The sequence below is a fragment of the Balaenoptera musculus genome, chromosome 3, assembly GCF_009873245.2.
Source record: "Balaenoptera musculus isolate JJ_BM4_2016_0621 chromosome 3, mBalMus1.pri.v3, whole genome shotgun sequence".
Taxonomy (NCBI): Eukaryota; Metazoa; Chordata; class Mammalia; order Artiodactyla; family Balaenopteridae; genus Balaenoptera; species Balaenoptera musculus.
The window spans coordinates 157,449,416-157,462,757 of record NC_045787.1 but is presented as its reverse complement, the minus strand read 5'-3'; the positions used below and the strand labels follow the sequence as shown (position 1 = coordinate 157,462,757).

The 13,342-nt window shown below is 53.0% G+C and overlaps 1 protein-coding gene across 12 annotated transcripts in view; it reads left to right on the top strand.

Annotated features, from left to right (window-relative positions):
- The window catches only part of GATAD2A (GATA zinc finger domain containing 2A), a 100,696-nt gene that overhangs the window by 82,290 nt on the left and 5,064 nt on the right, over window positions 1-13,342 (top strand). For 11 of the 12 annotated variants that reach the window (XM_036846283.1, XM_036846282.1, XM_036846287.1 and 8 more), the window contains 7 exons: window positions 3,978-4,110; window positions 4,213-4,344; window positions 6,186-6,275; window positions 7,306-7,437; window positions 7,588-7,755; window positions 9,825-10,104; window positions 12,555-12,853. In XM_036846283.1, coding sequence (XP_036702178.1) covers window positions 3,978-4,110; window positions 4,213-4,344; window positions 6,186-6,275; window positions 7,306-7,437; window positions 7,588-7,755; window positions 9,825-10,104; window positions 12,555-12,853 — 1,234 coding nt within the window. The remainder of the gene's footprint in view (window positions 1-3,977; window positions 4,111-4,212; window positions 4,345-6,185; window positions 6,276-7,305; window positions 7,438-7,587; window positions 7,756-9,824; window positions 10,105-12,554; window positions 12,854-13,342) is intronic. The other variant, XM_036846279.1, reaches the window with a different exon arrangement.

Here is a 13,342-nt window from a genome sequence, read left to right as displayed (position 1 = left end):
GTAGTTGGCCACCAGCCCTGCTTGTCTCCCCTGGGTTAGCCCTGAGGAGCAATTTGTTGTCCCCAGGCCTCATTTGGCCCACCCTCGTCCCCTACTTCCCTAGTGTGTGCAGGCATCTTAGGGATCTTATAAAAATGCAGGCTTTGATCAAGCAGGTCTGGGGTAGTAACGTGCCTTGGTGAAGCTGCTCTGCTGCTCAGTGGGCTGAGGCAGGTGGTGGTCCACTCCCACCTGCCCCTCCCCCTCCTGGTTTTGCGTCTGCCCCTCCTGGTCGACCCTAAGGACGGAACTGCTTTTATCCAGGGGTTTCTCCCCACTGCCTGACACAACACCTGCTTCTTAGGTTGGCTTTCAGCAAATTGGAGTGAGTGAGTAAATGAATGAGTGTGGATCAAGTGTGCCTTCCCCAGACATCAGGCAGGCCCATATTGAGAACAACTAAGGTCAGAGCTGCATTCCCTTGATGAGACTGCTTCCCCTGGCACAGGCCAGTGAGACACTTAAATATTAACCTCACACTGACCGCTGATTGGTTAGCAGCTGGGATGGTAGTCTGGTGCTGTGAATGGAGGGATCTTGTCATGAGTTAAGTTTATAATCCCTGCCTTCCCTTTAGGAAACTTGATGAAAGTTCTGGGCAGGTAACAGAACTCTTGTTTGTTTAGCCACGGCTGGTATACAGGGGAGGAGGTAGTGAGACCATTTTTGCTAACAGCCTGGCCTGCTTCCAGGGATTTTTGTCGGTCATGTAAAATCTCTTCTGATCATAATTTTTTAAAATTTGGCTGCGCCAGGTCTCAGTTGCAGCATCATGTGGGATCTTTAGTTGCAGCATGTGGGATCTAGTTCCCTAACCAGGGATTGAACCCGGCCCCCCTGCATTGGGAGCGTGGAGTCTTAGCCACTGGACCACCAGGGAAGTCTCCTGATCATAATATTTTATATGAGGGTTCCCAAGATGGGCAGGATAGGCTTAATGAATTTGCCCTGAAATCATATAGCTTCTAAATAAACTTGGTGCCCAGGCAGCTGCCCTGGATTGAGGCAGTACACCTGGCCACTACAACTGTTCCCCTGGCATGTTGGGCTAAATTTCCTCTGCTTTGTTCTCCTGGCCTAAATGGTTTTATAATTTAAAATACGTTTTAAAAAAAGAATGCCCACAATAATTTTTAGCCTTTGTCAAATGCGTGTTCTTTTTCCTGAATTAAAAGAACCCTCTGGGAAAGTAATGAGAGACTTGAAGCACCTTTGCTTTAAAATTGAACTTAGGAAAGTTTTTCATCTTGGAAACTAGTGGGGCTGGTGACCCTTCTGTGTTTGGAAGAGGTGACTCAGGTCCCTGTAACAATCGAACGGGCCGGCACCACACAGGAAATGCCTGCAGCCCGGCAGCCCCAGGGTGAGCTGGCGCCTCCATTTCCTGACAGCACCTGAACCCTACCTCACTTCTCAAAATGAAGGCTGCGTGTCACAAACTGGTTAGAACTGGCTGTTGCCATGGTTTTCACGTTGGAAGGCACAGTTAAAGGGTCACATGACCAAAGAGGGAAATGCCTTTGTCACATGACTTTTTGGTGGCCTGATTAGCATACAGGAAGTTCACTCCCTGCTGGCTGCTGGGATGCTGAGTGATCATTGATGGGAGGTGATGTCATCTCTTGGACGAGTTATTGATTAGTCTCAGTCCAAGATGGGACCTGGGAGTGCTGTGGTCAGAGTGGCCATCTCAGGGAGCTTCAGCTTCCACATGGTCCCAGTCCCTAACCCTACCCTCTTCCCTCAGGCAAATCTGAGCTTTATTAGACATCTCACCTTTGGAAGACGTGCACATCCTCATTGAGATGATAAAAAGTGATAAATCCCTGTAAGTTACCGTTGTCTTAGAGCGCTCTTACTCAGGAAACGCCTGTAGTCTGTAACTCCAGACGTGGGTCTGCCTGGGCTGCTCCTCTGCCCGTGTGTAGCCAGCCGCCTGGGAACCCACCTGGGCTGGGACCAGCGGCTGCAGCTCCTGTGCTGGAGCCTTGTGTCTGCTTAGTGCCTGTGTGTGTGTCCACAGAACCCGGAATTGGAGCCGCGAGGTCATTTTTTTCTTTTTTTTTTTTTTAAATTATTTATTTTTGGCTGCATTGGGTCTTCGTTGCTGTGCGCGGGCTTTCTCTAGTTGCGGCAAGCGGGGGCTACATTGTGGCGCATGTGCTTAGTTGCTCCGCGGCATGTGGAATCTTCCCGGACTGGGGCTCGAACCCGTGTTCCCTGCATTGGCAGGCGGATTCTTAACCACTGTGCCACCAGGGAAGTCCCCCGAGGTCATCTTTAAAGTTGATCTTGGGCAGAGTTGGCAGTCAGCAGGGAGACACGGAGACTTGAAAGCGTGGTGGTTCCCGAATTGCATTGGTTTTTAGTTTGATGAGGCCCTAGTGAGACATCCCGGGTTACTTTATAGACAGCCAGCCAATTTCTGGACTTGAGAACGTGGGCTGATAACCACAGTGAGGGGATTCTGTACCTTGAAATGGAAGCCTTTTTTTGTTCACTCTCCTGGTCTCTTGTCTGGAAGACCATCCAGCAGCTGTGCTGGTTAAATCGGATCAGGGCTGGGATTGTTGAGGTGCAGCAGCCATGCCGCTCTAGGAGGTGGGATTAGGAGGGGCCTGGGGAGCACACTGCGGGTTGAGGGGCTAGGGGAGTTAGGGAATGCAGTGTCTGGTCCTCTGTGCCCATCCTTCCCTGAAGACACAGCTCACTCTGGGAATCGAAAGGGCAGTTCAGTGGGCTGTTAAAACACCAGTTCTCCATCTATAACTCTCTCCCCGCTCAGCTGGAAGAAATGGGACAACTTTGAGCTGTTACTCCTAGTTAACTTCATCGAGTTTGTTCTTTGGGTCACAGTGCCACCTAGCGGACACATTCAGTCCTGGGCTGGTTTTCCTGCTGATAGAAGGATTTGATTCCTTCGACACAAATGCTGAGGCCAGATCTCAAGGGAAAGTTTACGTTGCACCCTCAGCAAACAGAGCTGCTTGGTTCGGGGCTAAGCACCGTCTGTGGGACCCGTTGGTCCTTATGTGTGGGGTTAGCAATGCCAGTGCAGAAGTCCAGCATGACTAGATGTGCATGTATGTCCTAGGGGACTTGGGCGGTAGGGTTGGCGTAAGAGGGCAGAGGGTAATGCGCAGAGGTGGCTGGGAACTAGTTTGTAAGCGGATCAGGTGGGTGGAAAGTATCCAGATCTGTGAGAGAAAATGTGTTCCATGTTCCAGTCGGTTTCAAAACATGCAGCCACTACCGCTACATTGCCACTGGCAGGGTGAAGAGGCCACGTGTAGCCCAGGAAGGACTATCCAGCAGGCAGCCTTGGCCACCTTGTGAGGTGGTGACACCCCATGCTGGGGAGCTAGAATGTAGGCCGACAACATGTGCATCAGCCCTTCTGTCTCCTGGGGACGGGCAGGTGGGCTGTCCGTGAGTGAGGGCTGTCAGCGAGTCTGGGTTTAGCAAAGAAAGGCTGATTTGCGTGGGGGCTGGATGCCCCATCAGGTGGCTTCCAACACGGGCAGGTAGGAGCCCCAGCCAGAGGCCCAAGATTCAGGACCCAGTGTTTTTATTCAGTACTGAGCTACGTGGTAGAGATAGGAGCCATGGTGTTTTTCAAAATGACTGTGTCACCTTCAGACACGTAGGTGTCCTCAGCCCGGGGGACACAGAAGTGGTTACCAAGAACAGTCCCGGCTCTTGAAGGGCTCAGCCGCAAACTGGCAGATTTGAGTGCCCCGTGGTGAGTGTGGTGAGAGAAGGCAGCCTGGGTGGGCAGTTGGAGGGGAGGTCTGGTGAGGCAGCCCTGCTTGCTGCCACCTTGCTGTGTCTGCGTCTGAATCCAGGCATCTGCGGGGTGTGGGGCGGGGCTCTAGGGGACGCTGTCCAGCGCAGTCGGGACGCTCTGGTAGTAACCTGCCACTGTTCCTGTTCCACAGTGACATGAAGTCCGAGAGGAGAGCCCCTTCGCCCGACGTGATCGTACTCTCTGACAACGAGCAGCCTGTGAGCCCGAGGGTGAATGGGCTGACCGAGGATGCCTTGAAGGAGACCAGCACTGAGGCCCTTATGGTGAGCCTGGTCCCCATGCTGGGGAACCATCTCGCAGTGGAACAGCCTGTGTTCGCCGGCCCCCAGCCCTCCCCCTCAACCCTTGTTCTCTTGCCCTTGTAGAAAAGCAGTCCTGAAGAACGAGAAAGGATGATTAAGCAACTAAAAGAAGAGTTAAGATTAGAAGAAGCAAAACTCGTTTTATTGAAAAAGTTGCGGCAGAGTCAAATACAAAAGGAAACTACCACCCAGAAGGTACGTGCGCGTCTGTTCCCTCCTCAGTGGTCAGTGAGAGCCGTTTAGAACCAGGGACAGAAAGCCATGGTCATTTCCTTGGCCCACCGCTGCCCCAGGAGCCAGAAAGACTGGTCATGAGGGGTCAGGTTTCCTCAGGGGTGTAGGGACAGGGTCTGAATTGGAAATTTGCAGACTCAAGTTCATGTTTTGGATTTAGCTTAGAGTATATCAGAGTACGTCTTGGTCTAGTATATTCTGGATCTGAGTATGTAAACCTCATTCCCTGTAGACTCCATCAAGGAAATGGAGAGCAGGCATCTTTGACGGTGCTGGAAGCACAGCTCTGTCTCAGACCCCTTTTCAGAAAGGCCTTCGGCCCTGTGGATGAATGTGCTGGCCAGCAGGGGCCGCTGTGGTTTTGTGGACAGATTGCTGAATGCCACAGGGTGCACCATAGCCCGGCCCCAGAGCTTTTCCTGTTAACCTCCCCTGATGCCTCAGGCTCCTTGTGCTGCTTCTAAATGCACCTTACCATGTAAGGCAAGGTCAAGTTTGTTTTGTCCTTTTTTGGTGTCCCATTCTGGGAAGGTTCCTGGTCGGTACAAAACTACCCTTCCTTATATTCTAACCACTCTCTTAGTGAACCAGAAAGTAAATGCATTTCAGGCAGTACAGTGTGTAGAACATGTGTCCCCTTAAGGGAGCAGGACAGGGGGACGCTGTCTGGTCAGACTTGGGGATTTGCTTGAGCCCCTACCCCCACCTGGTAAACAAGTGGACCAAGCCTGGCGTCTGTTAATATCCTGATGGACAGAGCCTGCTCATTACTTGTTTCCTTGTTGATTGCTTAAGAATTGATGATGTGAACCAAGTCTGTCAGTGTCCCTTTTCTGGTGGAATATGTGACTTTAAGAAGTGCCTGGGGATTTCCCCAGTGGTCCAGTGGTGAAGAATCCTCCTTGCAATGCAGGAGACGTGGGTTTGATCCCTGGTCAGGGAACTAAGATCCCTCATGCAGCGGGACAGCTAGGCCCATGCACCACAACTACTGAGCTCGCACGCCTCAACCCTGCGTGCTGCAGACTACAGAGCCCACGCGCTCTGGACCCCGTGTGCCACAACTAGAGAAGAGAAAACCTACACGTCACAACTAGAGAGAAGCCCCCGCGCCGCAATGAAAGATCCCGCATGCCTCAACGAAGATCCTGCGTGTCGCAGCTAAGACCCAATGCAGCCAAAAATAAATAAATAAATCTTTTTTGAAAAAAGAAAAAAAAAGTGCCTGGACCCAACATTTTCTCACCAGGGTTGGGATTAACCTGTCTAAGCCCAGGGTCCTTCACCTCATCCTCTACCACCAGCCTTTTTTGTCCCCTGGAGGGCAGAGATGGCACCTGAACCACAGTGATGCCAAGCACCCTGGGGCGGGGGGGTGGGGTAAAGGGTGCTGGAAAATCTGTCCTTTGTTTATTGTATTTATTTGTTTGTTTATTTATTCACGTGTCTATCTATCTATCTGGCTGTGCTGGGTCTTAGTTGCGGCATGCGGGATCTTTGTTGTGGCATGTGGGCTCTTAGGTGCGGCATGCGGGATCTTGTTCCCTGACCAGGGATCAAACCCCGGGCCCCCTGCATTGGGAGCCCGGAGTCTTAACCACTGGACCACCAGGGAAATCCCCTTTATCTGTTTCAAACATGTCAATTCCTGCTGCAAGGAACGTGGCAGGCGGGAAGCAGAACCTTTGAGAGCCTGATGCCTTTTGAAGAGGAATAAAAGCAATGCTCTTCTGTCAGAATTACGTGTGGGAGGAGCAGGGTTGGTGGCCCTCTCATCTCCTGCATGTCCTGCTCTCTTGCAGCCCGCAGGCTCCACTGGGAGCTCTGTGACCACCCCTCCCCCGCTTGTACGGGGCACCCAGAACATTCCTTCCGGCAAGCCATCACTTCAGGTCAGTGTTCCCTCTGCATCATGCTCCTGAGCAGCCCTGATCCAGTTTCTGCAAAAGGCCGCTCGTTCCTTCTGATTAGACTAGAATGAGGCCTTCTGGTGGGAGCCCAAAAAATAAAGCATGCTTGTGTTCCCATACCCAACCCAGGCCCCTGTTGACATCATAAACAAATCACACAGACTCTCGGAGGACCCCTCCCATGACCACCCCTAGAGAGACTGGAGAGAGGACCAAGGTCCTAGGCAGACTGGGCTCCCTTCAGCCTGACTCTCTGAGGGCAGCTGGGGGGCCCAGCGGGGCATTGTCCCAGCCCGACTCACAGCCTCCTCTGCCCACGGGGTGAGATGGGCAGATCTCCCACTTCCAGCCGTAGGACAGAGGTCAGGCCAGGGGCCACCTCCCCTCAAACAGGCCTGAGCCCCCAGCTCAGGCCAGCAGGCAGGTGGTACTGGTCCCAGTTAGCTGGACTCTTGCTGCGGTGGGGCCCGAGTCCTGAGTGAGCCTGAGTGAGCCCAGGTTGGCGTGGCTCTTGTCAGAGTCTGTTCCTGGTTCTTTTGTGTTTTGAATAAATAGGCATTTTAGCTTTTATTTTCTCTGCCACCACCTTTTTTTTTTTTGACATTAAAATTTTTTTTTAATCTTTTTTTTTAAAACATCTTTATTGGAGTATAATTGCTTTACAATGCTGTGTTACTTGCTGCTGTATAACGAAGTGAATCAGCTATACGTATACGTATATCCCCATATCCCCTCCCTCTTGTGTCTCCCTCCCACCCTCCCTATCGCACCCCTCTAGGTGGTCACAAAGCCCCAAGCTGATCTCCCTATGCTATGCGGCCGCTTCCCACTAGCTATCTGTTTTACATTTGGTAGTGCATATATGTCCGTGCCACTCTCTCACTTCGTCCCAGCTTGCCCTTTCTCCTCCCCCATCACCTTTTTTTGGGTAATGAGTATGTGCTTTTACAAAAACAGCAAACCTGTTTGTTTAAAAAGTCATGTAAGATCTGAGGGTTGGTGTTGTTGACAGACCTCTTCAACTCGGATGCCTGGCAGTGTCATCCCACCACCCCTGGTCCGTGGCGGGCAGCAGACGTCCTCGAAGTTAGGGCCACAGGCGAGCTCGCAGGTCGTCATGCCCCCACTCGTCAGGGGGGCCCAGGTGAGCAGAGCGAGGGCTTAAGGGAAGCCCCAGGCAGCCCTCCACCTCTCGAGAATGAGCCTTCCTAGTTCTCAGGTTGGGGGCTCTTTCCCTGTGGCGCCCTCTGTCGTCCCTCTCATTGCCTTGTCTCCCCCCACCACACCCTGACAGCAGATCCACAACATCAGACAACATTCCAGCACGGGGCCACCACCGCTCCTCCTGGCTCCCCGGGCATCTGTGCCCAGTGTGCAAATTCAGGGACAGAGGATCATCCAGCAGGGCCTCATCCGCGTCGCCAACGTCCCCAACACTAGTCTGCTCGTCAACATCCCACAGGTGAGGGTCATGTGTGTGCCCCACAGCTGCCCCTCTGATGGCCCACAGTCCTGGGACCCAGTCATGTCTCCAGGGTGGCTTGGCGTGACTTGCCTGCTTCCTTGGAGCCAGGTGAGGTCTTGGATAATCCAGCCCCACAGACAGTGGTACTGTAGCTCCTTGGAGCTAGTTGGGGCATGAAAGTCATGGGCAGTAGTCTTATGTTGCCAACTGCCATCTAGCAGAGGTGGATAGCTGCCGAGAGTGGGAGGGGTGGAGATCCGAGCTGAGATACGGGAAGGCTCAGGGTGGGGCACCAGAGTGCTCCGCACCCTCCCCCTCTACAGGCACAAACGTGTGGAGAATGTCTGCAAATGTCCTTTCAGCACCCGTGCATCTATTCTTAGCCGTGCATCCCTTCACCTCTGTACAGAGCCTCTGAAATGGGGAGGGTTTGTCGCCACCCAACAGAGCGGGGAAGATGGGACCAGGGGTGGGCAGGCCGAAGCATGAGACCAGGGGCAGGCAGGCCGAAGCATGATCCTCATTGACAGATAAAATTACTGGGTTTGCAAGGGCTTTTGTTGATGTGCAAGTTAGCTTCTCTTCCTCCTTTGGCATGGTGCATCCTTGCCCGCCTTTCTCAGATAAGATCATGGCCAGCAGGGCTCTGGACAGCGTCCCTGCCTCTTCTAAAGTCAGGTTCAAGTACAGTCTTGCCACCCAAATGGGGACGTCCTGGACAGGCAGTTTCATCCACACCATAAACTTGGATCAAATTACTACCGTGTACCATACCCTGTTCTCATGCCATGCGGATGGGAACCAGGCAGGCAGTGGTGGATCCTGTGGCTGTGCTCCCTGTGGGGCCAGGGGAGCCTGCAAAAGGGACAGGGAGGAACTGGCTGGTCAGAGGCTGGAGTGGACAGGCCAAGGTGCTGTGATGGCATCCTCTATGGTGGGGAGTTTTGCTCTGCTGTGGAGACCCCATGGGTGGGGTCTGGGCAACCGTCCTGGGCTCCCTGAGCCCCATGATGTGTTACATACAAGTTGTCAGGTGTGTGTATTTTTCTGGAGATGGTGTGCACAGCTTTCCTTCGATTTCCAGAATGGTCTTCAGTGCCACAAAGCTAAGGGCACTGGCATGGTCAGCTCCAAGTTTGGGGGGAGAGCATTTGATAATGTTGGGCGGCAAGTGGTCTGGAGCAAGGAGATGGTGGAGGGTCAGCCACTGGGGTCCAGAAGATGATAAGTAATGCAGGAGCAGTGAGGATCAGGAAAGGTGAAGTGCAGGGGCACACAAAGATGCTCATGAGGGAAATGCCATTGATGCCACAGTGAGCCACCTTTGCAACCTTTTGAGGAAGGAGGCCACCCAGACCTGTGCTGGGAGGAGAACCAGGCCATAGTGACAGGACAGTTGCCATGCTGCCTGGGTGGGGGACGGTTGCCAAGGGGCTACCCACTGTCATGGTGATGGCTTCATGGGTGTCCTCAGGTGGCAAAGTGTAGCAAATTACAGATTTTAAAGTTAATTGAATATCAGCTAAACCTCAACAAGTGTATTTATAAGATTGGTCATTTCATAGAGCAATTAGCTTAATGCCGCTTTTCCTGTTGCTTGTTGATGTGAAGCAGCTCTGAGTTACTTTTTACTTAAAAAATTTTTTTTTTATTTTTGGCTGCATTGGGTCTTCGTTGCTGCGTGCGGGCTTTCTCTAGTTTCAGCGAGTGGGGGCTTCTCATTGTGGTGGCTTCTCTTGTTGCGGAGCACGGGCTCTAGGTGTGCGGGCTTCAGTAGTTGTGGCTCACGGGCTCAGTTGCTCCGCGGCATGTGGGATCTTCCCGGACCAGGGCTCGAAGCCGTGTCCCTTGCATTGGCAGGCGGATTCTTAACCACTGCGCCACCAGGGAAGTCCTGAGTTACTTTTATAAGGATTTGTCAGTATAGCTAATGGTGCTGACCTGGAGCTACTTTTATAAGGACTTAGTGTAGCTAATGGTGCCGACCTGGGCTGTGGGTGCCGTGGTTGGGCTCTCCTCAGGGTGGGCGCCTCAAGCACCCTGACCAGGTCATTGTCTCCCAAAAGCCCTCCCCAGCATCGCTGAAAGGAACGACAGCCACTTCTGCTCAGGCCAACTCCACCCCCACCAGCGTGACCTCCGTGGTCACCTCTGCTGATTCTCCAGCCAGTCGACAGGCAGCTGCCAAGCTTGCACTGCGCAAACAGCTGGAGAAGACGCTGCTTGAAATCCCCCCACCCAAGCCCCCCGCCCCTGAGATGAACTTCTTACCCAGCGCTGCCAACAACGAATTCATCTACCTGGTCGGCCTGGAGGAGGTGGTGCAGAACCTGCTGGAGACGCAAGGTGAGGAGGCCCTGGGCCTGGGGCCGTTTTTGTCTCTTGCTGCTGAAGTTTCCATCATGCAATTGGTTTTCCATGCATAGCACATGTTGGCATGTCTGCTGTGTACCCACAGCTGTGGGGCACATTGTGGATGACATCTTGTCATTAGTTATTTGCTTGCTGTGAGGTTTAGATAATTTCTTTCTTTTTTTTTAAATTTTTATTGGAGTATAGTTGATTTACAATGTTGTGTTCGTTTCAGGAGTATAGCAAAGTGAATCAGTTATACATATGCATATATTCACTCTTTTTTAGATTCTATTCCCATATAGGTCATTACAGAATATTGAGTAGAGTTCTCTGTGCTATACAGTAGGTCCTTGTCAGTTATCTGTTTTATGTATAGTAGTGTTTACATGTCAGTCCCAATCTCCTGATTTCTCCCTCCCGCCCTAGATAATTCCTTAAACGTACGATAGGCGCCTTCTTTCTGATGGGGCCACTTCTGAGAGTTGGGCAAAGGTGGAACTTTGCAGAGCCTTGAGTGCTCTTAGTCCCCAAAGTGGGAGAGGGACACCTATGCCCGGGCCAGGCTCATTGTATTACCCTCCTTGGAAGTAGTTTGGAAAGCACACCTGCATGTTAGGAGGTTTTAGGAATAAAAGAGTATATGTAAGGTAGTGAGCAAAAACGATACTGAAAGGTGGGAGGTCAGGTTGGCCCTTTGGGAGCCTCCAGCAGATGCTGAACTGAGGACTTTCTGCCCTTAGATTGAGTTCGTGGTGGCATTTATTAGGCAGCCAGCCTGAATCCCCGCCCCACGTGATCTCGTCAGATGCTCAGAGCTGAGGAGGAGGCAGAGCTGTAACCTTTTCAGGGCAGGGGATGGCCAGGTGGACTCCACCTGAGCGACTGTGGGGCACCAGAGCCAGGCCCAGTGGGGAGAGATGTGGGCTCTGACACAGCCTGGATGTGTCTGGGTCCCTTCAGTGACTCCTTTATGATGAGATTAAGTTGGCAAAAAAGCTGCTACAAGGCCAGTGCAGTGCGGCAGGCAGGAGGCCTGAGTCAGGAGGCGACGCCTGCCCGTCGTACGCTCGCCTGTGCTGGGCACCCGCTCTCCCAGACCAGTCTGTCTCCGCGTCTTCTCATCAGGGGTCAGTCACCCTCTCCTGTTGTCAAAAAACAGGACCTAACTGTGGGAGGAGGCTCTGAGTCCTGCTTGAGGTGTCTCTTGACATTTCGCAGAGCCACAGGTGGACACAGTGCAGCCCTGCGCTGGTGTGTCTGTTCTGGCGCTGGTCATGCAGGCCGCAGCTGCCTGGGAAGCAGGTACCCCATCCTCTGGGGTTAGATGTGTGGAAGCAGAAGTGCTCTTGTTACCAGAGCATGTTAGCTGTAGGCTGGGGGCTGGAACTGGGGGCCCAGTGTAGACCCCTGAGCCTTGGGCAGCTTGGGCAGGCAACATCCCATCTGCTCCGTGGAGTGACAGGTACCCCCCCTAGAGTCAGATCCTGCACAGCCCCTCAGCAGTTAGGGGCAGCTCGGCCAGGCCCAAGGCGGGATGGGGAGGCTAAGGGTCTCTTGGCATCATGGTCCATAATGCCAAGAGGCAATTAAACTCAGGAGTGCTGGACACAGAAAAGATAGGAACAGAGTGCAAAAGGTACCCCTTACTGCACATTGGATGGCAAACGTATATACATTGAAGAAAGTATCGACCCCACACCTCAGCAGGTGCTTTTTGTGGCTTCCCCAGTCACCCCTCCTGTAGCTGATCAAGGAGCGACCGAGTTCCCATTTCCCAGGGCAGCCGGGTATGTGTCCTGGCCCTGCCACTGACCAGCCATGCACAGGTCACTTCAGCTCCTTGGCCTCAGTTTCTTCCTCAGAACAGTGGGGTGGGGGGTGCCCCTCAGAAGTTTGTTGTGAGAACTAGACACACTGATACCCACAAGGCACCAGGCACAGTGCCTGTCGGCATAAGCACTCGCCTAGATGACTAGTCCTCTGCTAACTCACCCACTCGCAAGGGTGCCGGTCACCACAAGGTGGGGCCTTGAGTGGTCACCATCTCCACCTCTCCACTGGTGACGCAGTACGGGAGGGTTGGAAATGTCTGCACTGTGGGTAGGAAAGATGACTGGGAGATGCCAAGCTGACAGCACTGATGTCTTTGAGAGTTGGTATCAAGAGTGCCTAACTCACAGTGTTTTCTAAAGTGCTTCAACTTTGCTTCTGCCAGCAAAGCCTCCCGAGGCTGGCCCAGTGCCCGCACACAGTTGGCACCCAATATGTGTTTGCCTAACGAACACTGACTGAGGCTTTGGTGTCCTGATGCCAGTTGGGCCACATGGCCCAGGGTGCTGCCCCTGCTCTGCCCTCATCCATATCCCACCTGGGGGTGGTCCGGGCTCCTACTGTGGTGTTCCTGTTCCTCTGATGTGCGGCACACCCATCTCTCCCTGCAGCGGGCAGGATGTCAGCCGCCGTTGTGCTGTCCCGGGAGCCCTACATGTGTGCACAGTGCAAGACGGACTTCACGTGCCGCTGGCGGGAGGAGAAGGGCGGCGCCATCATGTGCGAGAACTGCATGGCGTCCAACCAGAAGAAGGCACTCAAGGTGGAGCATACGAGCCGCCTGAAGGCCGCCTTCGTGAAGGCGCTACAGCAGGAGCAGGAGATCGAGCAGCGCCTCCTACAGCAGGGCGCCGCCCCCGCGCAGGCCAAGGCTGAGCCTGCTGCCGCCCCACACCCTGCGCTGAAGCAGGTGAGAGTCCTGGTATGGGAGCCAGAGCTGTGGCCTGGGAGCATGGGCTGGGTGGCCTCGCCTTCCAGGAGAGGGGCCTCGTTCCCTTGGCAGGGAGTTGTCGCTAGCAGGCAGGATGTTCAGACATTCTCTCCCACACTCGGCGATCATCTGCCCGGTTGTTAACTTGTGCATCTAAATTGCATTTAATGGTGGTGTTTGGTGGTGAAAATACTAATTTGCAGTTTCTTTAGATTTTGTAGCTTTCACTCGCAGTGTGCCGGCTGACAAGCACTTCTTGTTTAAAAGGACTTTTCTGAAAGCCACATTGAGATACAAAAGGGGCGTTTGGAAGAAATGTTCTAGCTAAATTAAGGAGAGAAGCAAGTTTGAAATCAAGTTTTTTTGGCTGCTTTTTTTTTTTTTTTTTATAATGCTTTGCTTTCCCACCCCCTATAGACCCAAAGCTCCCTGTTGGCAATTTTTTGTGTCCTTGGAAGTCATTTGTAA